General features: G+C 32.8%; 2 protein-coding genes and 1 pseudogene across 2 annotated transcripts; 1 reads left to right on the plus strand and 2 right to left on the minus strand.

Moving 5' to 3' along the window:
* Positions 1–731: 731 nt before the first annotated feature.
* Positions 732–3,518, minus strand: CRR21 (Tetratricopeptide repeat (TPR)-like superfamily protein). The gene has a single exon (XM_028046511.2). The coding sequence runs from the start codon at positions 3,355–3,357 to the stop codon at positions 901–903; it is 2,457 nt and encodes an 818-aa protein (XP_027902312.1). The 5' UTR covers positions 3,358–3,518; the 3' UTR covers positions 732–900.
* A 797-nt stretch (positions 3,519–4,315) lies between these two features.
* On the minus strand, positions 4,316–4,861 carry LOC146883482 (WUSCHEL-related homeobox 4-like; annotated as a pseudogene).
* A 16,533-nt stretch (positions 4,862–21,394) lies between these two features.
* LOC114196296 (myb family transcription factor EFM-like) lies at positions 21,395–24,093 on the plus strand. The gene is made up of 4 exons (XM_028086895.2): positions 21,395–21,813; positions 22,276–22,872; positions 23,091–23,167; positions 23,368–24,093. Exons 1-4 carry the CDS (start codon positions 21,624–21,626, stop codon positions 23,830–23,832), a joined length of 1,329 nt encoding a protein of 442 aa, XP_027942696.1. The 5' UTR covers positions 21,395–21,623; the 3' UTR covers positions 23,833–24,093.
* The last annotated feature ends 1,675 nt before the right edge of the window (positions 24,094–25,768 follow it).

Raw genomic sequence — 25,768 nt, forward strand, 5'->3', positions numbered from 1 at the left:
GGCTTCTGGCTAGTATCAGATTCTTTAACTCTAAAATTTGGAGTTCAATTCCTTTGATGCGTTTTTCCATAGTGTTCTGTGTAAGAACCATGCACCCCAAAACTGTGTGTTGTGATACCAATTGATACTACACCGTGGGAGTAATAGAGAATTAAGAAGAAAAGGACAGTAGGGATATAAAAATTATTGTTTTATTAGTTTGTAAAGAAAGATAAACATAACAATGACTCTCGAGAAAGAGAGAGAGAGCACACTGCAACCTCAACCCAAAATCTTCTAAAAGCCCTTCCTCCTCTCTCTACCCATTCGTCTCCTCCCTATATTCCTTTCATCTCCCACACCAACAAAAAGATCTACAAGATTCTATTTTCTCTCTCTTCTTGCCAGATCAACTAATACCGTTAGCACCCTCACCGCCCTAATATGTGCTAGTGGACCCCAGCTAATAGGTTTCCACTTTCTCCTTTCATACACTTTAGTAATCTTTTCCTCTTCTCTCTTTTTCTTTTGGGCTTGGGTTTGTTTCGTAATAGTATGCTTTTCTAAATTCAATCATCCCTTATATATTTTATCGAAATATTCCTAACTTGAACGTCGAAGTGCCTGCAGGTACCCACCCTCTAGTAGTATTGTCAGGGAAACACTTTAAAGAAAAGTCATGAGGAGTATAAGTCAAAGAAGGAGACTCATTGAGATCGCTTGACTCTTTGTACAAGAACAAAAGTAAAATAGGAAACACACATTTTCGAACAATAAAATATTGTAATTAGTTTTAAATTATTTTAATTCTTGTTACAATGATTTTGCTGAAGATATTAGTTTCTTTCCTGAATGTGATTTTGCTAAATTATTAGTCACGATGATGCTGGCTCAGTATTGTACATAAGGGGATTATTTTGCTTAATGAATTTCGAATCCCAACAAATCCAATGTAACATATATCTCTTCTGTTTTAGGGTGTGATCTATCGCCAGCAATAAAATAGTGTAGTTCTTGGCCAACTTGAATCCAGCTACACCCAGGAATCTTTCGTAGACCCTTTTCTTTCATGAATCTCCTTATATTTGACACTTCATCCCATTTTCCGACAGTTGCATATACATTTGAAAGAGCCACATAATTCCCTGAATTATGCGGGTCCAATTTCAACAACCATTTTGCTATATAATCTGCTAGTTCTATATCATGATTTTGTCCACACGCCGCAAGCAGAGATCCTAATATATGTGCATCAGGATGGCTTGGCATTGTCAAAATAGTCTTAAGAGCTTCATCTAACTGGCCATCGTTGGCAAAAAGTTTGATCAAACAACCATAATGTTCCTGACTCGGTGACATCTTGAGATCAGAGACCATATACTTGAAAATCTCGATGCCCTCCTTCACCAACCCCCCGTGGCTGCATGCAGACAACACACTGGTAAAGGTTATGTGATCTGGCACGATTCTTTTTCTTCCCAACTTTTTAAAAAGCGCAAGAGCTTCTCTAGCTTGACCATGAGATGCATATGCAGATATCATTGCATTGTACACAGACAACTCCTTTGTTGAACACATACTGAACACGTACTTGGCATCATTCAATGCTCCACATTTAGCATACATATCTATCATAGTAGTCGCGATATCAAGAGACTGAAACATATAATGCCTCATAATGTACCCATGAATTGCCCTTCCATATTTCAACAATGCCATACTGGTGCAGGCTGAGAGCGCAGAAGTTATGCTCATGTTATTAGGTCTGATTCCCACATCCTGCATCTCCCTGAGAACCATCATAGCATCACAACCAAGACCATTCTGGGCCAAACCAGACATCACCGTCGTCCACGTGATCAAATTAGGCGTAACACCAGAGGAGCACATTTCCGCAAACACATTTCTAGCTTCAGCAACCTGACCATTCTTAAAGAAACCAAAAATCACAGAATTCCAAGAAACCACATTTGGAGGCACACTCTCCAGCTGCATTTGAAAGAACAATTTCAGGGCCTCCCCACTCAGACCCTGCTCAGCACAAGCAGCCAACATCGTATTCCACAACACAATGTCCTTCTTTCTGGTAGAGCTGAAAACTCTTCTTGCACAATCCATCTTCCCACACTTCGCGTACATATCAATGATTCCACTTGAGACAACCACATCATACTCAAAATCATTCTTAACACAATATCCGTGTGCCTTCATGCCCAATCCTACATCTCTTGTATCAGCAGCAACAGCCAACAAAGAAGACAATGTAACACAGTCAAACCTCAAATTCTGTTCCCTCATCATAACACACATCTCAAGCGCCTTCCCAACCATCCCATACTGCACATAACCCGAGACAACCAAATTCCACGCCACCATATCTCTCATCACCATTTCTCCAAAAACCACTTCACCTTCCTCAACCAAACCAACCTTGAAATAGAAGTTCATAATTGAACTCCCCAAAACGTTATCCAACTCCAACCCTCTCACAACAGCAAGGCCATGCCCTTGTCGTCCTTCTCCAACGGCCTCCAAATTCGCACATGCCGTAAAAAAACCCGACAAAGCAACGGGAGTTACTTCCACTCCTTGCAACCTCATCTCCCGAAACATCCCTATCGCCTCCTCATTCATTCCGTTTTGCGCGTAGGTCACAATCATGGAGTTCCAAGCAACGTCGTTTCTCTCAGCCATTCCATCAAACACCCTCTCCGCATCCTCCAAAGCCCCACACTTCCCATACATGTCCACAAGACTAGTCGCAACATAAACACATTCACTTAACCCCGGTGTCTTCACGACGAACGCGTGAACCCCTTTACCAAATCCGACCCACCGAAGAAACCCGCAAGCCTTCAAAACATTGGGCACAACGAAGTTGTCGGGTAAGAACCCTTGGTTTTGCATTTCTATGTAACCCAAAAGCGCTTCTTCGCAACGGCCCGTTCGCGTGTGCAACCCGATAATGGCCGCCCAGGAGAAGACGTTCTGGCTTTGGGCATCGCGGAAGAGGCGCGTTGCCACGTCGGAGGCGCCGCATTTGGCGTAGAGAATGATTAGCTTGGATTCGACGAACTCGTTCTGGTAGAAGGAAGGACCTTTTTTTATGAGGTGGGCGTGGATTTGAATGCCGAGGGGTAGGGCTCTCTCGTAGACGCAGCCCTGAAGGAGCGTTCCGTAAACGTCGGGGCCCGCCTGGAGGTTCCGCCATTGCATTTCGGAGAGGGAATCTACGGCTTCGCGGATTCGGCCATCTTTGCAGAGCAAAGAGAAGTGGTTGTGAGAGAATTGTTTGGGCGTGAGGTTTGTGAGGTTTTGGGGTTTGGAATGGGGAAGGTGGAGGGGAGGGTTGGGGACTGAAGGAAGGAGAGAAGCCATGCATGCATGGAGGTCACGGTGGTCGGAATTTGCAGAGGGAGGAAGAGCGACGTCGTGAATTGAGAATTTGAACGGTGGTGATTGGCTCTGAACAGATAATTCAGCACATGTAAATAAATGATCAAGTTCAGTCTTTTATGAACTAAAGTGAGGATAGTTACACAAATTTTATCCTTTAGTTTCTATATATCTAAAATTCATTTATTTCGGTTAACTATTTCCCTGATATTAAAGAAATTATGGTTAGATCAATAGCATGTGTCAGGTGGAGTAAAGTAAAGTTTTTGCAAAAATGCTGTTAAATTGCTTACAATTAGATAATAATTTGAAAAATGTTGTTTTCACAATCTCTTACCGATAAACAACCAATTGAACTATCTGATAACAAGATAATAATGACAAAGATTAAAAGTTATTTCATATGAATAGTTATTTTTATAAAGTCTTTCTAAGGTAACGTTGATCCATAACTATATTGGATATATTGTTTATTTTAGAAGGAGAAAGAAAAACAAATTGAAAGGGAAGAAAAAGAAATGCAGAGTTGAAAAAGACGAGTAATAAAAAGGAGCAATGATACATATTTTTACTTATTACATTTTAATTCTTTTTCTTTTTCTCTTTTCTTATCATATCGGTTTTTTTTCTGTAATAGATAAATTACTCTCCATAATTATGAGATTAGGCAAAATTTTTAAAAAATTACGAATTTAGGCAAAACGTGATGGAGAGACGTTTCCTCATGAAGAAATCGTGAGGGATGTATGTTTTTGGGTCAAAGGAGAGAAATCATGTGGGGATTAGACGTTTTCAGCTGAAATCGTTTAGGGGGACACGTTTTGTATATTGTGATGTAATCGATTACTAAATGAGTCACAGGATTTCTGAATTAATGTAATCGATTACGTGGGATTGTAATCGATTACAATCTTAATTAAAAAAAAATTTGATTTAATGGTCAATTTCTCAAACCCCTTCAACTTCCTTACGGGTGCAATGAGAAAAGTTCCAAAGTTCTATGTTCCTCCTCTTCGTACATGACGACATGCTTCCAAACAATTAAATACCCATCTCCTACACTTCTTTTTGTAGGGACTACCTTCCTCCTCCTCTCTATCTACTACTCCCCTGCAATATAATTCATTAAATTAATTCCATTTTTGAAAACAAAATCTCGTATCATTACTAGGTTAGTGCATACAACACATACCTTTGTTGCCTCTAAAGTAACAACAGTATGAATTGTGGAGTTCGAGGAGTATGAGAAAAGGCAAGGCTGTTACGCTTCTGCTTTTATCTCTCGCGTGCTTTGTGATTCTAAAACCAATAGAACACATTCTTCCCTTCGATCTTACTTTCCTAACTGAACAGTGATCTGCTCTATCTGTTGGGCATTTGGAGTTCTCGTCCCACCTTTGTACAGCATCTCCAATATACCAATCTGTTCTTGCGTCGGATTCCACCGCGTCCCTCCTGGATGCGTTTCAACCTGTGCATTAACCATACCACCCAACAATTAAATCAACTTCTTTTTAAATAAATAACGATACTTGTGTAATTGATTACATTAACCCAGAAATATTAGATAATCGATTACAATAATATGTAATTAATTACATTGTTCCAGAAATCCTGCAACTCATTCAGTAATCGATTACATCATAAAATAATCGATTATAACATACAAAACGTGTATCTCCTTAACGATTTCAGCCGAAAACGTCTCATTCCTACACGATTTCTTTCCTTTGACCCAGAAATGTACATTCTCTCACGATTTCTTCATGAGAAAACGTCTTCTCCCAACACGTTTTGCCTAAATTCGTAATTTTCAAAAAATTTGTCTCGTAATTATGGAGATGTGATTTACCAGAAAAAAAAACCTATCATATCATATAATCTATAAACCTATATTCTTTTCTCTCTCTCTAAATATATGTCAAGTGTTAATGGAACTTTTTTGTGTTCATAAATCATTTTTCAAACATTGAGCACTGCAACATTTTTGTCTTACTACGTAAAAAAAGAGAAGATTGTTTATTCTTAGAAGCCATTCTCTTAAGATTTTTGAAAACGATTTTAAAATTTTGGTAAGATTCGTGTGAGACGGAATTCTCAAAATGAACAGCTACTTCTGTGAATAATATTGATACAATTTCATTTGTAAACTTTTTTAAATGAGTTTTTTATGAAAAAAAAATCAGAATAATTTTTTAATTTAGATCCAAGGCTAATTCATGGTTCCTCCGATGATGATACAATTTGACTTTTTTTTATTTATTCAGTTGTGAATTCATGTGATTTTCTTTCTTTTTTAATTTCCGGTTCTTAATTTAATTTTTTAAATATAAATGTTTTGAGTTTCGAACTAAATTAGATAAAGATTGATCCATTTAAGGTTAGGATATTGAATAATGCGTCTAAATCACTGAGTTCCAAAATTTGTATTATTATAGAGAAATTTTTTTGTTCTGATCATTTCATCTTATCAAGAATTTCTTAGTTCTTGTGCACATCTTCTAAACACCTATCTTCATATTTTTCTTTTATTTTATTTAATTGTAGTTCTACACATCAAAATCACTATTTTCTAATTCTTCAAATTTAGATTTATTACTCATAATAGCATTTATGCAAAATTTTGAATTTGTTCGTCAAATTTCCTTAAATTATAAATCGAGTTTTAGAAAGCTTGTTTCAATTATTTAAAGGTTTAAATTACATGCTAAATCGTAAATTTTCACATTGTCTAAAAGTCATCCAATTTTGAACTTTGTAACATGAGATTAACTTCTTCGGTAAGTCTAAAAGTCATTGTAGTTAAGAAGAATCCTCATCACATGGTATCAAGAACTTGTTCTCAACACCAATTTGGCTAGCAAAATTTAGTTTTGCTAAGTTTTCTTGTTCTAGTTTTGTTTCTTTTGGTTATGAATTGTGTTTTTGTTGTGCTAAGTGTGAGGTGTTTTTTGTAATAGGTTTTTTCTTCTTGTTTGTGCCATGTTTATCTTATTTGTTTGTTGGTAGTGAAATTGTTCTTTTTATGTTGGTTCTATATTTTAGTTTTAAACCATGTTTGTGCCACTTTTAGAAGAAATTATTAATTATAAATTATTTTATTCTTATAATAATCTTAAGTGCAGAACGAGTGAAAAAGGACAAAAGTGTTTCATTATAGAAAAATCTAGTGAAAACACGAGTGAATCCATCGAGTGTAAACATGTGAGAAGATACGTGATGTTCAATATTTTTCTAGACAATTTAATTTGAAGTATGACGAGAACAAGTGATGGTAGTGGTGATAGTTCTCAACTTGATAGAGCTCAAAGGCTACTACTTGATGTTATGACTACACAAATACAAAGAATATTGAGAGTAAACTAAAGCAGTTAATTTGACCCATGGCCCCTTTGAAAAGGCCCTCTTTTAGGGGCCCTCACCTCCCAAAGCCCATCTCAAGTAGGTTAGGGTCAACGCTAAGGTGGATTTGACCCTACTACAAAATTTTAATTAATTCTTAAAATAATACCTTCAGCCTAAATCATATATCGATTTTAGTCATCTTAGGACAAAGGCCAAGACAGACCAACCAAGGGCGAAGGTTAAGATGGAAAATTTGAGATAAACTCTCTTGGACCGAAGGTCAAGAAGATTCAACTCGAGCTGAAGGTCGGGACAGACTAGCTAAGGTTGAAATTCGAGACCGATTGACCTAGGCTGAAGGTCGAGACGAGCAAACCTTGGCCGAAGGTTGAGACAGACCGATCGAGTCGAATGTCGAGACAAATCTAATTGAGCCAAAGGTAGAGACAGATTTGCTCGAGCCAATGATTGATATAAGTGAACCCAAAATAAAAGTCGAGACGAACCTAGTCTGAAATTCGGCCAAATTAGGGCGAGTACACCTCGGCTGAAATTCAACCAAGTACACCGCAACAAAAATTCGGTTGAGTTGGCCTTGACCAAATTTCGCCCGAGGCAGCCACGAACGAAATTAGGTTCAAATTAGGCCAAATTTCGACCTTGGTCGAAATTTGGTCGGTTTTAGCCAAGTTACTGAGTCAACCTCGACCAAATTTTGGGCAAAGTCAATTGAGTCAGCATCGACAAAATTCGATCGAATTCGACCGAGTTGGCCCCAACTAAAATTAGACTGAATTTTGTAGAGTCAACTTTGGCTGAATTTTGGCCGAATCATTCCTTGTCAAATTTCAGTTGAAATCGGTAGATTTAACTCAATCAACCTTGATTAAATTTGACCAAAATTTTGCCAAGTTCGACGAAGTTAGTCCCAACCAAAATTCAGTCGAGTTAGTTGTTAGGTGAAAAACGGCAAGTGCACCAATCACACGTAGCAAGTAATAAATATCGTTCTCTCCACAGGGACTTGTGCAACACATGACAACTCTCACAATTCACAACTCAAATAGACAATAAAGCTCACAAAAACACAAAAAAACTATTTTTAGTATTTTATCAAATAGTTGGTGTGCAACATAAATTTAACATAGATTATATACAATTGTCAATACTAGATTTCATTCACTTTATTCTCATGCATTCACAAACATCTCAAATCCAATTTCATGCCAAAATCAACTTACAAAAATGCTCAAATCCTATTCCTAGCGACTTTGAGTCTATGATAACTCATCAAGTTTCATTTCCTTGAATCCTCAATAAGTGAAATCATGCATTAAGTTCAAGAGTCTTAAGATTACTAATGAATCATGTTCTATCCCTAGATACAAGCTCCATTAGGCATTCAATTTCAGTTCTAGGTTCAAAAGACATTTTCCAACACCTCAAGAACCACAAATTATGCATGGGTGGCCAAACCAAAGCAAGCATTAAGCATGGAAATCAAATGCTAACATAGAAATGGAAAATCATATTGATTAACATCACAAAATGCACAAGAATTTAGTTCATTACATCTAATCTCAACAAAATAGGCTTAGCTCTCCATGGTGGAGAACTTAGGTTTTACAAATTAGAGAGATAAGGAAGAGATGGAACCAAAGAGAAGATGCAAGCCCTCTCCTAAGGTTCTTAGCAGCTGCTTCGTGCTCCAATTGCGCCTCCTCTTCGCATCAACACCTCCATTTCGTAACCCATATTCCTATCCAACCCCGAAAGGGGAAAACACCACCATGAATGGAGGAGAAGACCCAAGGAGAAGTGGGAGAGCTTACCAACACCCCTAGTAACCTCCAAGAGGCTCCCCAAGCACCCAAAAGTGTTTCTCTATTGTGTAAAATGAGGAATGGACCAAACCCTCATGAGAAACAAGATTAAAAACCCATTTTTTGACATGTCAGCGACGCCACCACTCAGCCTTGTCTCAGCAGCACTCAGCACCATATTTTGCGAACTAAATGACGCTCAACCCCACTTTTCACCGCTCAGCCTTGTGGTGCTCAACCCCAGTTCGCCACTGCTCAGCCTTGGGCAGTTTGATAGCATTATGTATTTGAAGCACTGGGCGTGATTCCAGTGGGGTACTAAATTGAACAAACCAAAAATATGGGGACCAAATTGAACTTAACCAAAAAATTGGGGTACCAAATCAGTAATTATACCAAAAGATAAAAGGGAAATAAAAAAATTAGATGTCTTAAAAAAATTATTACAAAATGACACTTTAAAATATCATATTTTTCATTATTAATATGATAGTTAATAGGGATGGCAACGGGGCGGGGCGGGGACGGATTTCGCTATCCCATATCTATCCCCGTAAAAAAAAATCATCCCCATCCCCATACCCAAATTCAACAGGTATCAAACTTTTGTTCCATCCCCATCCCCATCGGTAACAGGTATAATCTCGTACTCATACTCATATCCGTTTTCTTACTACTTTAATATTAATTTTTATAAAATAATAAAAAATTACCTTAAAGGAAACATAATATTATCAAATATCTATAACAATATATAAAGAGGATTCTCTCTTTTGTGTTCACATTTCATAATACCAGTTTTACCCTTAATTATTTTAAAAATTAATTATTTTATAAATAATTTACTTTTAATCGTTATTCTAAAAACCTTTTTTGTCTTAAACCATTATTTTAAAAACTTTTTTTGTACATATCTCTTTTTTTTTAATTTTACATTTAACAACTATTTTAAAAATTAATTATATATTTGTTATTGATCTTAACTTAAATTTCTTGAAAATAAAAAAATGCGAACACATAGGTGCGACAACGCCTGTGTGTTCGCTAGTTCAATATTAGGAGGATGATTGTTTCTTCGATATCAAATACTTTGAAATAAATTATAATTCTTTATATTTTATATTAGAATACCAAATAAAATTTCATAAGAACCAAAACATTTATTAAATTTGCAAACATTAATGAAACCTAGTTGATAAAATTTAAAAATATTTTAAAAAAAAATATAAAAGGAAAAAAAAATTCAAATTAAAATATATTTTAAATGTTTGTTTACTTCAATTTTTTAAATTATAATGAATCTCTTTTTTATACACTAATAAAAGTTATAATACATCACTTGATCAAAATGACGCAAAGAATAAATAATAAATGTTATAAAATTTTAACATAGATCTTGTATCTTTCGAACTCAAGTATATGTTAGATGGTGATAAAAAAAATATTCATAGCAATTACATTAAATTTTTATATTGTAGTAAATAAAAATTATTTATACAGTTATAGTGAAAAAATTAAAGTATGATTGTAATGAGTTAGAAAATAAAAAATAATTAGATAAAATATATCGAAATAATATTCTACATGATGAAAATAAACAAAAAATAAAAATATTAAAAATTAACAAATGTGTGTCTTATAAACAATTTGGAGACTATTGAAAGGAATCACATAAAGAAAAACAAATGTATAATTAAGGGTATGATAAGATGAAAAACATCTTAGAGATCTAAGAAAAAATTTCAAATATCAACATATATACTCAATAGTTGAGAAATAAGAAAAATTGTTTTAGTGAAACAAAAAAGTTCTTCAAATGAAACAAAAATTAATAATAATAAGTAATTTTTTTTTATATTATCTAGTAAATGAAAGGTTTATGCTATTAAACACTTGAATTGAGAGTATTAAACATTCTCATGTGAAAGAAAAATATACAATAAATAAAAATATTTTAAAATAATAGAAATATTCAAATGTTAGAAATACAATTTTTTTAATTGACATACATCATTTTAACATAATTACATAAAGGTTATGATAAGATAAAAAATATATTGGAGATGCGAATGAGTTTCATAACAAACAAAATAATTAAAATAAATAAAAAATAGAAAGTGTATATATATATATATATATGGTTACTTAATTAATTGTGAATATTTTAATAATTTAAACGATAATAGAGATATGGCGGGGACGAGTATTATGGCGGGATATGTACATCCTCATCCCATATCCAATTGAAAAAATCGAGAATTTTCTATACCCTTACCTATACCCAGTCAATGTGAAGATTCTCCGTCAAAATGGAAACGAATTCAGACAATACTCACATAGACAAATTTATTTGTCATCTCTAATATTTAGTAACAGTTAAAACTACCATACAATACATAAATGTTATGACAATTCTCAAATTGTTGTATTATACTATAAGTTGCTACATATTCTAAGAACCGTCGTATTAAAACTGTTATGATCTTTTGTAGTTTTTTTAAAAATTTATCTTAAGAAAGAACTGAATTTAGACTATAAATTTAGTTAATTAATTATGTGTTATTAATATTATTTGTTCGTCAAATGATCTAACCTAATTATTCGTAATATATATATATATATATATATATATATTAATTAGTATTTATTCTAGTGTAAAACATAACACTAGTGCAGAATGGGGTTTTTAACTCGCCTTATAGGCTTCGGTTACTGCGGGACCGAAGCCTATAAGGAGGCGGTGGCATTTTTGAAATTTTTCTCAGCATTCTGCCTCGGGTCCCAAACTAACCGAAGCATATAACCAGTTTTATGCTTCGGTTCTCAACCGACCGAAGCCTATAACCCATCTGTGTCACCCAGATTTACAAAACTGCCACTGACAGCGCACGCTTTGGCCTCGGGTGACAAAAAACCGAGGCCTATAACAGAGATTTGGCCTCAGGTGGCGAAGAACCGGGGCCTATACACTTCCATTTGGCCTCGGGTGATTGACAACCGGTGCCAAAATGCGTGCCCTTTTTTCTTTTTCTTCTTCCCCGCCGCAGTCTCCATTTCTCTAAACAACTCCATTTCTCTCTTCTCTCTCCCTGCAACCTAGCCAGCCTTTTTTTCTTTTTCTCCTTCCCCGCCGCAGTCTCCATTTCTCTCTTCTCTCTCCCTGCAACCTACCCCTCCACCGTCGCTGGTTCGTTGGTTCGTTGCCGCCGCTGGGTCGTTGTCGCCGCTGGGTTGTTGTCGCCGCTGGGTCGCTGTCGCCGCTGGGTCGCTGCCGCCGCTGGTTCGCTGCAGCCGCTGGTTCGCTGCACCTCCATTTCCTGATTCCTTGATTAAATTTTATATGTAGTTTTTAGGGTTTGTTGAAAAGGGTGGCTGAAATGCAAAGTGAGAGAGGGGCTGAAACCAGATTTGGAAGGATGTCCTCAGAGATGCTGAGAGAAAGCAAATAACAAGTCATGCCGTGAAGGATTGGCTGCAGAAACTCACGGATGAACTTTCAGATGACCCAGATGAACTTTCAGATGTGGATGGTAATGAGGATGATACCACAGAGGGGTTCTTCCAACTGCAGTGGTGCTCGAACGACTTACCACAACTGCAGTGGTGGTCCAAAAAAATGTCCCCTATGGCCTCGGTTCTTACGTTACCCGAGGCAGAAAAAGCGTTTTATGGCTCCAGTTAACACCCGAGGCCAAAAGTCATACCTTTTGGCCTCACCCCAATATGCCTCGGTTCTAAAACCGAGGCAGAATAACAAAAACAACCGGGGCCAAAAGCCCTTACTGCACTGGTGTAAGTTTTGATAAAGTGTTGATGAAAAAATTAATTAAACTAAACTAAAAATTCATGAAAACTCTGAAATACATTATAATGATAGAATAATTTTAGTATTATATATATAGAATGATAAATAAGATTCAAAGACTCAAAGGATGGGAAATAAAGTGAGGATTTTTGAAAAAGAAAAAGAAAAGTGTGAGTTGCACACCTGTTTAGGGTGACCAACTCACATAGAATCATGTTTGAGAATGAAGTTATATTTAACTAATTATAGTTTATTATAAATTTAAAACGTTGCCTGCACGGTGGAGGTAGAAAGGAAAACAAATTAGTTAATGTAAGTGCCAATATTCTTCAATTTTTTTTAAAATCTTTACAAGACCAATAATCGTCTTCAAAAGGTAGAACCCTTCTTTCAACTTTGTTTATGCCAAATTGATTCCTTATTCGTTAGGGTTTTGGTTTTGTTAATTGAAGGTTTGATTAATTAGATTTAGAAGGAAGGAATATTGTGCGTGTGTTGAAGGAGGAGACAAAAGGGATATTCAGAAGAAAGAGGATATGGAGGAATATTACAGTCTTCTTCTTTTTCAATCCTAAATATTTCTTTTGCTTTTCCTTTGTAACAGAGAACAAAAAAAGAAAAGAAAAATGGCAATAAAAGGCATGGCTTGAAGGAGAAGAGTGAGGGAATTTGATGCACTCTTTTAATCAACACTAAAACTTTCACTTTTTCATTTTTTTAATTAAGAATCTCACATTATCTTTTCTTTCTAACTTTTCTTTTACTTGTTAGGTTCCTTTACGTGCGTGTTGCTCTTCATTTTCTTCTCATATTTTCATCCACAAACTTAAAACAAAAAAATTAAAAATTAACTCTTTCATACGTATGCATAAATTGAAACTATATAAACAATATATGTATATATTTATAAATTAACTTATAAATAACTAACCTAAATTTAACTTATAAAATTAATTTTATTAGGATAGAAACTTTTAAGTCTATTTTAATTTTACAATGTCGATTTATAAAATAAGGTTACATTTATATATTATAATTTAGTTATATATATATAGTCAATGCTGAATATTCAACATGCTATCATATGTTAAAAATCAAAATAACTAAATATTTGTGAATGATTAAAGTAGTAAGTAACTTGATAGATATAATAAATTTTTCTAAAATAGATTATGATATTATATTAAGAAATGAACGCTCAATACAATTTTAATAAAAAATCAGAGTTCACAAAAAAAATTATATATGTTAAATACTATTTTTTCTGAATTATAAATATACATGTTAGTTATTTTTCTATTCGCGTTAGTATGGTTAACTATGAATGAGAACCACTTTTGAGTTTTGGGATATGTCAATCCAGAAAAAGAAATTGTGTCAAGTTTTCAAATATAGTTATTTCTTCCAAAAAAAAATTATATTGTAGAGGAAATTTCAAATTAACTAAAATCAAACCACATAGGTAATAGATTTTGTTAAGCAAAATTTAATAGGCCATTTGATTTTGATTAAGTGCTTTACAACAATATATAAAACATTATTTTATAAATATTAAATCTTAATACACTACAAAAAAAATTATTATCAACGGTCCGAATCTATTGGAAACAACCAATATTCGTCGATAAATATGTATTTTTGACGGATTACCAACGAACCCTTATCTGTCGGTAAGAGAATCATAGATAATATTTACTGACGGATTATGTTATTCGGTAATTACCAACGAATATGTCTTTCAATAATTATCGGTAAATATGTCCTTCAGTAATTTTCGACAAATAAATTTCATCATTCACTTACAAATCTCTTCGTTGAAGCGAGATGAAATAAACGATTTTCTTCAATTGTTCTGAATCTTCGCTTTCCTCCAAATACACAAACAAACACGTGAAACCACGATAATGTGCATTCAAAGTTCTCTTCTATGTATTGATCCACACAAACAAACACATTGTAAAATTAAGAAATTAATGAAAAATTTAGGAAATATATTTTTAGGTGAAATTGTATGGAAAGGATGACGTGAATAAGTTACGCGTAAGATAGGTAACATCACCTAATTATTTTCTTGAAGTTAAATTAAATTTGTAATGTTTCTTTTTAACTAGGGTAATGATAAATTTAGGTAGTGTTTATTAAAAGTCGTTGCAAACTTTTTATGGCATTAATAGGGGTTTAGCAACGTAGGTAATTTGCATGTTCTTAGCAACTGTAGTAAATAACTTGCCGTGATGCTTTTCCAACAAATTGACCAATACATTTGGGTGAGATTTAAACCATTAATATAAATTTTCTTTCCTTCAATTTTAAATAAAAAAAAAGATTAAAATTCATATATTGAGGAATCGAATTTTAGATTAATTTTCTGACGAAATTACATTCATTCATGTTGAACATTCGGTTTCAATGGAATAATGAAATCAAACTCTGAACCAATACAATAAACCATATTTAGATGATTATTTAACATATCGAATTATTTGAGATAAGATACTATTTAGTTAAAAAAATAGGCTTAGTTACTATTTTGGTCCCTTAATTTGTTGATTTTGTTCATTTTGGTCTCCTTATTATTTTTTGGTTCAATTTGGTTCTCTAATTTTTTAAAAGGTTCAATTTGATCATTGTCGTTAAGTTGATGTTAAAACCGTCTTCGTGGCCACATGTCATTTTGTGGAAATTTCAAAATTTTTTAATTTTTTTTCAAAAAATTAAATTGCTACGTGTCACATAGTTGTGTCACGTGTCAACTTGAGAATTTTTTTAATTTTTATTTTTTCTAATTAAAAAAAATTGTCACGTGACAGGTTATGATTGTACTACGTGTCAAATTAACATTGGTGGTTTTCAATTTAGTCCCTCTATTTACAATTTTGATTCAATTCAGTCTCTCATTTTTTAAAATGATTCAATTTTATCCTATGTAATTTGAGACCAAATTAGTAATTAAGTTTAATTACAACTTATATATACATGTTAAAATAATTTTTAATATATTTATAGATCAAATTACTCCGCCTAACTATTCAAATTATTATTTTTTTACATGTGTACAAAATTTTATGTGTAAAAAATTACAAGTGAAAAAAATATATTTAGTAAAAAATGTTTTTTTTTTTTTTGTAATTTCCTACTTTCCCCACTTTCATCCTAGTTACACACACTTCTAATTAATCCCCGCATGCAAGAAACAAATCCCTCCACCACAAGCTTTTGTCATTTTTTTAGCACTTTTTACCTGACTTAAAATTACTTTAAAGTGAAAGGTTGAGATTAGAGCTATAAAATAAATAGAGAAAATATTTGAAAATTTTGTATAAAGAAAAGAAAAGTAAACTCAATATCTCTAATTAGTTTATACAGAAGGAGGTAGAGAATGGTTTGATAGGGTAGAAAAGGTTGTGTTGGGCATGTGTAGGGCAAGGTTGTACTTGTGGGTGTCCTTACCAATGTATACAAATTGGTGTTATTAATGATTCTGCCATCATTATTTAATAGCCACCACTTTGAGATGGGAGAGCATATACCATCAACATAATTGAATAAAGAGAAAGGGAAAAAGAGAGAGAGAGAGAAACCACATAAGTTTTAGTATCAATCCACCTTCCAATACTTTCTCCCACTCCAAAAGTTGCACAATTCTCCTCAATTTCATTGCATTCAAAGAGAAAAAGAAGAATATCTAATTCTAAAATAGAATATAATAGTTCCACACAAGCAAGGAATATCTATGACTCACGAGGCTCTAAAAGAGTGGTAAAGGAAGAACAATGGAGAATCCTTTTCTACTGCTACCTCTATCTTTACACAAGTGGGTATGAAGCCAACGCCATCCTCCTTTTACAATGTAAAAACAACGAATTTATGCTTTTCTAGGTCAGATTACATTTCTTCTACATGCTTCGAAACAGTGTGCGAGACATATTTAATATTCATGAAAAAATTAAGAATTTTTTTTATAAATTTATTATTTTAAAATTTTGGATTCAAAGTGATTTCGATTCTTTAATTGGATTCAGATTTCATTAGTGTTATATCTTAAAAGTAAAAATAAAAAAGTTGAAAACGATTTATAATTTGTTATCTTAAAATTTTGTATTCGAAGTAATTGTATTTATTTTAGATTGAATTTAGGTCTCATTGATCTAATATCAATCAAAATTTGTATATAATTTTTTTTTAAAAAATTTCTCCTACCTTTGTATATAGTCTATAGTAAGTAAATTAAATATTTGGGGTTGTGAATTTCATATATTACATTAGTTTAAATTTTAACTATAAAACAATTTAAAATTTAATCCTTTAGACCAACATTTTTTTAATAGCATTAGTGTAGGAAGAGATTTTGACACTAGTTATTTTAAAATTTTTACTTCGATTCTTTAACCAAAGCATATTCAAGTGAAATAAAGGAAGAACTTTAAGATTCAATTTATAATCGAAGTCTCTTATTTATTTTATACTTTTATTTTTTTTCTTGAACCGAAGTCTTCCTATTTTTTTTTTTTAAATTATTGTTTCAAATTCTTCCCATAATTTTACCTGCTCAAAAAGAATCATTGACAATATTAAACAGAAAACACAAACAAAATATGATTCTTTGTCAATTTACTTTGAATTAAATTTATGCAATGTACATATATAAAGCAAAATAAAACACAATCCAGAAACTCTATCAAATTGTTATACACTATAACTAACTCAATAACAATCTCAGAGTCAACCGCAAGCCTTATAAATGTTTAAAGCACCAAGTGAGGAAATACGTCTAGTGTGAAGAACCTGAACAAAAAAATACTTGCATTAGAAAAAAAGGACTACGAAAAACAAACTGCAAGACGGGAGAATGAATCTCTCGCCACTTTCGAAATAGGAAGGAAAGGGAGGATCACAATAGCAACGTGACAACATAGGTCGCATTGGCGCCAAAAACTTTTTATAAGATTGGTAAGTGTACCAAATCACACAAGTAATAAAATGGAAAGTCCAAGTATCATTTTCCAAGATACTTGTGCAACATTTGACAACTCTTGCAATTCAAAATTCACAAAAACAAAAATAAAACTTTTTGTATTTTTATCAAGCATATGGTGTGCAACAATATATGATAAAGGTTTCACTGAGATTGAGTTTCACGATTCAATCCAAAGCAAAAACACCAAACAATATACTTCTAACTCCTTCTCTAGCACTCACGTCTTTTGTAACAAGTCCTATTGTGTTACAAACAAGTCTAAACTTGAATAATAAAAATCTTATGTCTAACAATTTTTATCATAAATTTGCATTAATATCAAGATTTTGATGTTATGAATGACTAAATGTTCCACATCTATATCTAGCAATGTGAAATCTATTAGCTTTTCTATCTTAATCAGGTTTCCCAAATTATCTTTCAATCAGTAGGTACTTCCACATATACAACCAATTTATAATATGCAGATTAAATAAGAATAGAACACAAGTGTGGTGAAAAAATAGAATTCTATTGAATAGTGGAATTCACAAAGTTAAAAATACACTACATCAAACCCCATGAATAAGGCTACTCCTTAACATTTTGAATACTAGAGTAATGATGAAGATCAATGTCTTCAAATGTGTCTCTACCTTCTCACCTTTTAGGTCAAGTGTCCTTCTCCTTAAAAAAATTAGTTTTCCCTCCCTCTCCCAAAAGGAGTTTTCCCCAAAAGGGGTGTTGTTTTCCCAGAAGGTTCTTTTTCCATATTACTTTTTAATTTTGTGAAGTCTTCTATTTAAAGACTTTCTTAACTTGGACTTAGCCTGAAATTTGTATTTGATTTTATACTTGAAGTAACCAATTCTACTATAGATGATTGATTTTGTTGATATATTCTTTAATCTTCAATGTTTTTCACTTATCTGCCAAATTGTAAAGCAATATTTACTTTTTCAAAATTATTTAATAAACCCTTAATTATTTAAAAAGATAATAATAAATAAAATAAAAAACATGATAAGAGGAATTAAATGAATTTTGGTTTGATAATTTAATATGAATTAAGTTAAATAATATTTTTATTCATATCTATGGTCCAATGGCGTTTGTTTAATTGGTCAACATGGATTTGAATATTTAGAGAACAATGATAAAAAGGAATTTAATGAATCTTGAATATATGGCTGACCTTTCTTTTGCAATTGTTTTCGTTTTCAATCTCTTTTTCCATTTCTTTAAAAATTCCCTAGTTTACTTTCTATAAAAAACTATTAGAGATTTAATAATAGATATATGTCCTTTGATAATCAACATAAGTTATGATCTTTTAGATGTTTAGATCAGAAAATGAACTTACAAATCAGTGTCCTGGGAAAAATCAACACTCAAAGTACAATATAAGATTCTAAAGTAGAAAATCACTCTTACAAGTATCTCAAAAATCTCAAATTCTAATTAATTTCTAACCCGTTAATTAGTATAAAGAGAAGGATAACTATATATAGCCATTTAGACCAACCTTGACCAAGAATTGCTAAAAGAAAGAAATGAGGACAAACAAATTTAATCTAGGTTAATGTCTAGAACTAGCTCCATACTTTCACATGCTTATCACTTTTCATGTTATTATCACATTACCCTTTAGCTCACTCTTTCCTTGCCTAGCATTTTCCTTGGCCAAAACTCTCATTGGTCTTTATTTGGCTTAAATTAATGGTTATTCTATTATTCTCTTCTTCTCCTTCTTCTCACACATCTCTATTTAATTTATATAAATATTTTACCATAATTGATGAAAAAATTGGTGCTTATTTTAATGACAAATTTTTGAAAAACACAATTACCAACAAATTGATCGATGAATTTTCAAAAATACAATTACTGATAGATTTATCGACAGATTTTCAAAAATTTAATTACCAATGAATTTTCAATTTTTTTTTATTGACGATGAATTTAGCAACAAATTTTATCATGACATGGTTAAAGATGAAGCAAAAACTTTGGTGCTCATTTTACAAACGAAATTGATGAACAAAATTATCTATTGGTAATAAAATTTATGAATTATCGATGAATTTTACAGACAAATATTTTTGTATGTAATTAAAATCCTAAAATCTGTCAATAAATTTTATTTTATTAATAAATTTTATTTTGTCGATAAAGGTAAATTATTTTAAGGATAAATCTTTTGTCGTTGGTAATATATGATACCTTTTTTTTATAATGTTTTTAGCTTGCAATCCTTTGGTAGTGGTCCCTGTCTCCTTTTGGCTTGATAGTCTTAATTACAATCTAGACTATAATTACTATTTGAATTTATTTTACCAAGAAAAATAAAAAATAAATTTTACATTTTGAGTAAAAGAAAAATATAAATAAAGAACTAAGAATATTTATGTCAACAAGAAAGTGTTCTTTTATCATGCCCCCAACTTAGAAAGGTAGGATCAATAAAAAAAATGACTTACAACCAAAGAATATTTAAGAACTCATATCAAATGGGTTTAGCACACAAAAATAAATCGGTATAAACTTGTGAACAAGTATTAAAAACAACACTTATTGATCATTTGAAGCCACTTGAAGCATTAATCCTTAGGAATCAAGAATTTAATTGGTGGAAATGGCTTTTCTCATCTTGGATGTTCTTATGTTTAACTCAGTATTGAAGCATGAGTTTAAGAACTCAAGAGCAAATCAATTCAAGATAAAGATGAAAAATATTATCGACATAATACATGATATGCTTAGAATTGAAAACAATCACACAAGTTCTTAGAATCTTGCCACTTCCTGAATTTAGAAAACTAAGATTTAGGACTTACCTCTTGAACTTACAAAAAGAGAAAAAAGCTCAAGACTCATATATTCATTTCTTGCGAGTTGTTATAATGAATTTCTTACATTATATAGGCATGTTCGCGAAAGTTGAAAGACAAGGGACATATTTGTTTGATGTTTTAATCATTTCCAAACAAGCTTGTAACCAAACTACTTGTCCTTCTATTCTAAAAAAATGAACTATCTTATCTATACATTTATTTATAAGGAGATTACAAGAATTATTTATGTTTCTAATGTCTTGTTCAAACTTCCTTTTCATTTCCTTTTATATCTTCCTCCATATACTTGAAAGTATTTCTTTATTTTGTTTTTCTTTCTTAACTCTTGTAGTACTCCTCTTTGTAGTGATTTAAATTCCTCTTGTACTGAGATCAAATGAGATATGTTATTTCCCTTTTTCTTTATTTTCATTCTTGCATCTATTAGTCTTTTAAAACCATATAATTTTTGTATGAAAATTTCTTTGGTCACATATGAGAAAACATGTTCAAATCTCTTTTGATAGCCAAGAGATTTTATTTCATTTGAGAAAGGATAAACTTTCCTTTCAAAGGAAATCCAAATTTCAACTAGAGATTCCAAGTCCTAAAGAGAATGAATAAATGTGTGAGATCTACCACATGATTATATTGTTAAGTCCACATTTAATACAAGGAATCACTTATCAACTTATTAACTCCATTCCTTTTGTTTTGTGTAGTTCTGCTTAAGGATTGTTTTTATCCCATATTTTTTTTTATGGAATCTTTCATTGAATTTTGGAATGTCATTCCAACTTAGATGTCAAGATTCATAATAATTCTTCTTAACATCATTTTTTTTAAACAAATACAAAATTTATCTATATATTTTCGCATTATTATTTTTTCATTTAAAATTAGAAATCTTTACGAAGAAGATGTATTCACATACCTAGCTTCTCTTTAGAGTAAGTGATGAATAGAAAGTGTGATAAAATAAACATTAATAGAAAGCTAAAAATTTAGGGAGGTAGATGAGGATAGAAAGAAAGAATATGGAGTATAAAGTGGAAAAAATACGAGTAACAAGAAGAATCATCTTTCTGTTGATGTTGAATTAATGCAATAAAACTCAAACTTTAGCTAAAACCAGGCTCTAAGCACAAGACTCTCTGTTGTCAGATTCTCTGATTCTTTCTTATTTATTTTAAGGAAGTTACATCCTTCTTCTTTATCTCTTACTTTTTCTTCTTTTCTTTCTCTCTCCTAAGCCCTGCTTTATTCCATTGAACTCACTCCTAAAAAGAAGACGATCCTTCTTGTGTTCACAAACAACATAACATTCCTTTTCTCTCTCTCTCTCTCTCTTGCCCTAGAAATTAAGGAAGAGGCCAAACACCCTCTTTTCCTCTTCTTTGTTCCTACTTCCTTCAGTTTTGTCATGAACATTTCCTCCTAAACAGTTTTTTTGTCATTCGTTATTCTTAATCACACGTGAAAAAATGGCATCTCAAGCAGAACATAGCATGGATTACAAGCCCTACACCTATTCCACACTTCTGAAATCCTTTGCAGACCAAACTGATCAGAGCTACAAGCTCCAAGACTTTCTTTCTCGCTTAGAGGAAGAACGTCTCAAGATCGATGCTTTCAAGCGCGAGCTTCCTCTCTGCATGCAACTCCTCACCAACGGTACACCTCTCAACCAAACATCATTCCCTCTTTCGAAATTCCAATGAACCAATTAGAACACAGAATGTCCTAAACCCTCATGTTTTTCTTTCATAACAAACTAGTATATTCATTTCCTTTCTTCTCATCTTACGAATGATGCCTTTAATATTTAGGTCTTCTATTTTTTTTTTTCACCAGAAGTTTTCTTCTTTTGCTTTTGCTTTCTGGTATAAAAGTGAGAGACAGATATTTTCTTTATTGTTTTTCTTATCGCTACGGTATACAGTTTTTTTTGGACAATAGTTAAACGAATTCAAGCACACCATGAGAAAGAAAGAGATAATTTCTCAATATACAGTAGTAGTACCCTTAAATTTCTAGGGTATCATACAATTTCTCTGATTATTTTGTATTTATTAGAACACACGACCTTTGAATCCAAAATAAAAATCTCAATTTTTTTCTTCTCTTTTTGCGTAGCTGTGGAGGCTTCAAGGCAGCAACTACAGGCTTTCAGATCCAACCAAGGTACAAGGCCAATTCTGGAAGAATTCATACCCATAAAGCATTCAAACTCTCAAGAAAGCACTGAAAAAACGTCAAACATATCAGACAAGGCGAGTTGGATGACATCAGCACAATTATGGAGCCAAGCAAGCGAAGGAACAATACCAAAATCCTCAATTACATCACCAAAAGAAAGTGCTGATACAGGGTTTAGCGTGAGCCCTAAGCTAACCCTAGACAGCAAACATAGGAATGGAGGAGCCTTTTTACCATTCTCGAAAGAGAGAAACTCGTGCCAAGGAATAGGGGTTCTTCCTGAGTTAGCCCTTGCCTCTTCTGAGAGTGAAATGAAGAAATGTGAAGAGGTAGAGAAATGTTCCAAAAGGGACAATTCAGGCAAAGGAGGGAGTTTTGAAGGGATTGTTGATGCTGCAATAGCAACTGAGGCACAAACAACTAACACTACAACCACCACAACTAACACCACTGGCCGGAAAGCAAGACGGTGTTGGTCACCGGACTTGCACCGTCGATTTGTTAATGCTCTTCAAATGCTTGGTGGATCTCAAGGTATAATTAATCAATTATTTTATTTTTCTGCTTTTAAATTCCATCTGTTTTATTTATTTCAAGTGCTTAAAAAAGATAAAAAGAAAACTATCACTATATATAAGTATATAATCATATACATAATTATGGTTTTAATCATTACTGCAATCGAATTATAATCATTGCAGCAATCACTCATAAGTGTTTTCTCTTCCTTTTTGTTCTCTGTCACTTTACAGTGGCCACCCCAAAACAGATTAGGGAGTTGATGAAGGTTGACGGTTTGACCAATGATGAAGTTAAAAGCCATCTCCAGGTACTTCTATCTCTAGGAATGAAAGATCCACTTTGTTTTTGTACTGTGCTAATTATCACTGTGTTTCACTGACACTTAGTATATATCACTCTGCACAATACACTTAGAAACCAACGTGTTTCTTTTGTTTTCTTCTTTTTATGGTTCCTTTGTCTGTTTTACTGCACTTTCTCAATTTTCATGATAAACTTTATCCACAGAAATACAGGCTTCACACTAGAAGACCCAGCCCAAGCCTACATGCAGGAGCAGCAACACCACAACTTGTAGTCCTCGGAGGAATTTGGGTGCCACCGGAATATGCCACTGCTGCCGGTGGCCCCAGCCTCTATGGCCCACATCCCACCTCACACGTGCCACCGCCACACTACTGTGCAGCCACCCCGGTGGCTCAAGAGTTCTATAACTCAGCTCCATCACTGTCGTTGCCACCACCGCACGACACTCTCCATCACCACCATTTTCACATGTACGAGACAGCACCACACACCCAAAGCTCTCCGGAATCCGATGTTCGGAGCGGTGGCGGGCGATCTGAGAGCATCGAGGATGGGAAGTCGGAGAGTGGTAGCTGGAAAGGAAGTGGAGAGAAGAAAGGGTTGGCTGCACTGAGAGATCAAGAAGGGGAAGACAGCACTGGGAGTGAGATCACTCTTAGATTCTAGGGCTTATGTGGTCACTGTGCATTGATTATTATTCGTAGAACTAGGGTTTTTTACTTTGATCATTTTAATCTTAACAAGAGTGAATCGAAGTAACGTGAAGGAAAATATATCCTCATAATTTGAACGGTTCAGAGATTTTTTTTTTTTCTTTTTCTGTTTGTAAAGTAACTGCATGGTATGCTTCTGTTTTGTTTCGCTTTGTGTGAATACGCGATGTTATAACACAATATGAGAGGAAGAATTCTTCCATGGTTCTTGGCATTTTCTTCTACTCTTTGATTTTGTTGATAACTATGGTAATGGTGGACATAACACTCACTATTTCCGAAATGATTTATACGAATATTTCTCTGTACTTTTTGTTGGGGTGGCATTAGAATCCATTTTGTTTCTGCAAAAGACTCACCATGAAAAATGAAGTGAAAAAACCAGACATTCACGTAAAATAATCGTTATATTTGGTAATCACTTGGCTACTACCACGTGAATCTTCAAAAAGTTGGCAACATGATGAGAATGGTAATAAATGAAAGCAAGTAATTCATGGATATGAATTGTTGGAATTTAAGGATGCTAAAATAGTTTAAAACTAGTTAACTGTGTCTTTTCCGTTCTTTATTTAGTACTGTGTTCTGTCTTCTGAGTAGGATAGCGCGCTCACTACCCACGATAAATGCCAGATTCCGACACAGATCTGGTTGAAGATGGTCTTCGTCCATTTATTATTTTTTTTTCTCAAAGAATGAGCCATAAAAGAACCACCGAAAGTAAAGAAGTGTTTTTTTTTTCCACCATAGGTCTTAGTTGCACTTTCTCGCTTTCTTTGGCTTTTGTAACATCAAAGCGGAATTAGTTTGATTTTTTTAACAATAATTTAGAATCTACAAGAAGTTAAAATTTGATAATTAATGTTAGAGATTAATTTAGATTTCAATTAATAAATTAATTATAATTTTTTTATTAATAATAGAGAATATTTTACGCTTTGTGTTTGTCAAATATAAGAAGTACTTATTTATGATGTAAGAGTTTATAAAGACACATTTTACACTTTATTGTAATTACTTGAACAAAACAAACTTGGGATCTATTGGATTTTGTTATAACATTTTGTTTTTCTTCGACTTTCCTTGTTTGACTTCATTGCATCTTAGTTGAAAATTGAAACTTCTATAATAGGCTTGATGGAACTTCATGTTTCTACGTGCTTCTTTATTTCCTATTACTATCACTACTAAAACTTCTCATATTCCATAAAAATTTTCTTGCAAATTTGTTAAAAAAATTTACAAAAAAAAAACTTTTTCCTATTATATTTTCTAAGAAGTTAAGAAATTTAATTGGCAGGTAATTTCTTCGTGGGTAATTATTTCATACAAAATTATAAAATTCGCAAGTGTTATATACAAAATATTTTGCAAAAAAATTGGTAACAATTTTCTACAAATTATTTTTCATAATAAAATTTATACATATTTCCTAAAAAAAATTTAAAACAAAATTAACAGAAAATATAAGTTTTTTTTATTACCGATGGAAAACCATTTATGAAAGAAAACATTAGTTAGGCCTCAAAAGGATAGAAGAAGATGAAGAATTAAAAGAGAAGATTACTACTTTGGAGATTAGAGTAGTAACATTTTCTTTTTTTCTTCTTAGTCTTGTACAAATTGTTTAGGTTTACATATTTTCTAATTTTATAATTTAATAGAGATATAAATGGTCTACCCTGCCATTATTGACCCTTAATTGAGCTTCCAATTCGGCCATCATGAGATGCCAAAATCCTAGTAGAAAACCTCCAAGGGTTGAAGAAAAACATGGAATAAAAGCAAGGAGTAAAAATCATTTGTTGCTTTCAATAATTGAAATCCACTTTATAGGATTTTCTTCTGGCCATGTCGAGAACTAACCCCAAGAGACTTATAAGAAAAAA

Source organism: Vigna unguiculata, chromosome 9 (genome assembly GCF_037176805.1).
Source record: "Vigna unguiculata cultivar grain cowpea cultivar isolate G323 ecotype 2 chromosome 9, ASM3717680v1, whole genome shotgun sequence".
NCBI lineage: Eukaryota > Viridiplantae > Streptophyta > Magnoliopsida > Fabales > Fabaceae > Vigna > Vigna unguiculata.

Bases quoted from the DNA above. Each gene is read 5' to 3' on its own strand.
- LOC114196296 (XM_028086895.2), top strand. From the start codon at position 21,624: ATGGCATCTCAAGCAGAACATAGCATGGATTACAAGCCCTACACCTAT. The intron at 22,873-23,090 runs GTATAATTAATC...GTCACTTTACAG, and splicing joins AATGCTTGGTGGATCTCAAG to TGGCCACCCCAAAACAGATT. The intron at 23,168-23,367 runs GTACTTCTATCT...CTTTATCCACAG, and splicing joins AAGTTAAAAGCCATCTCCAG to AAATACAGGCTTCACACTAG.
- CRR21 (XM_028046511.2), bottom strand. From the start codon at position 3,357: ATGGCTTCTCTCCTTCCTTCAGTCCCCAACCCTCCCCTCCACCTTCCC.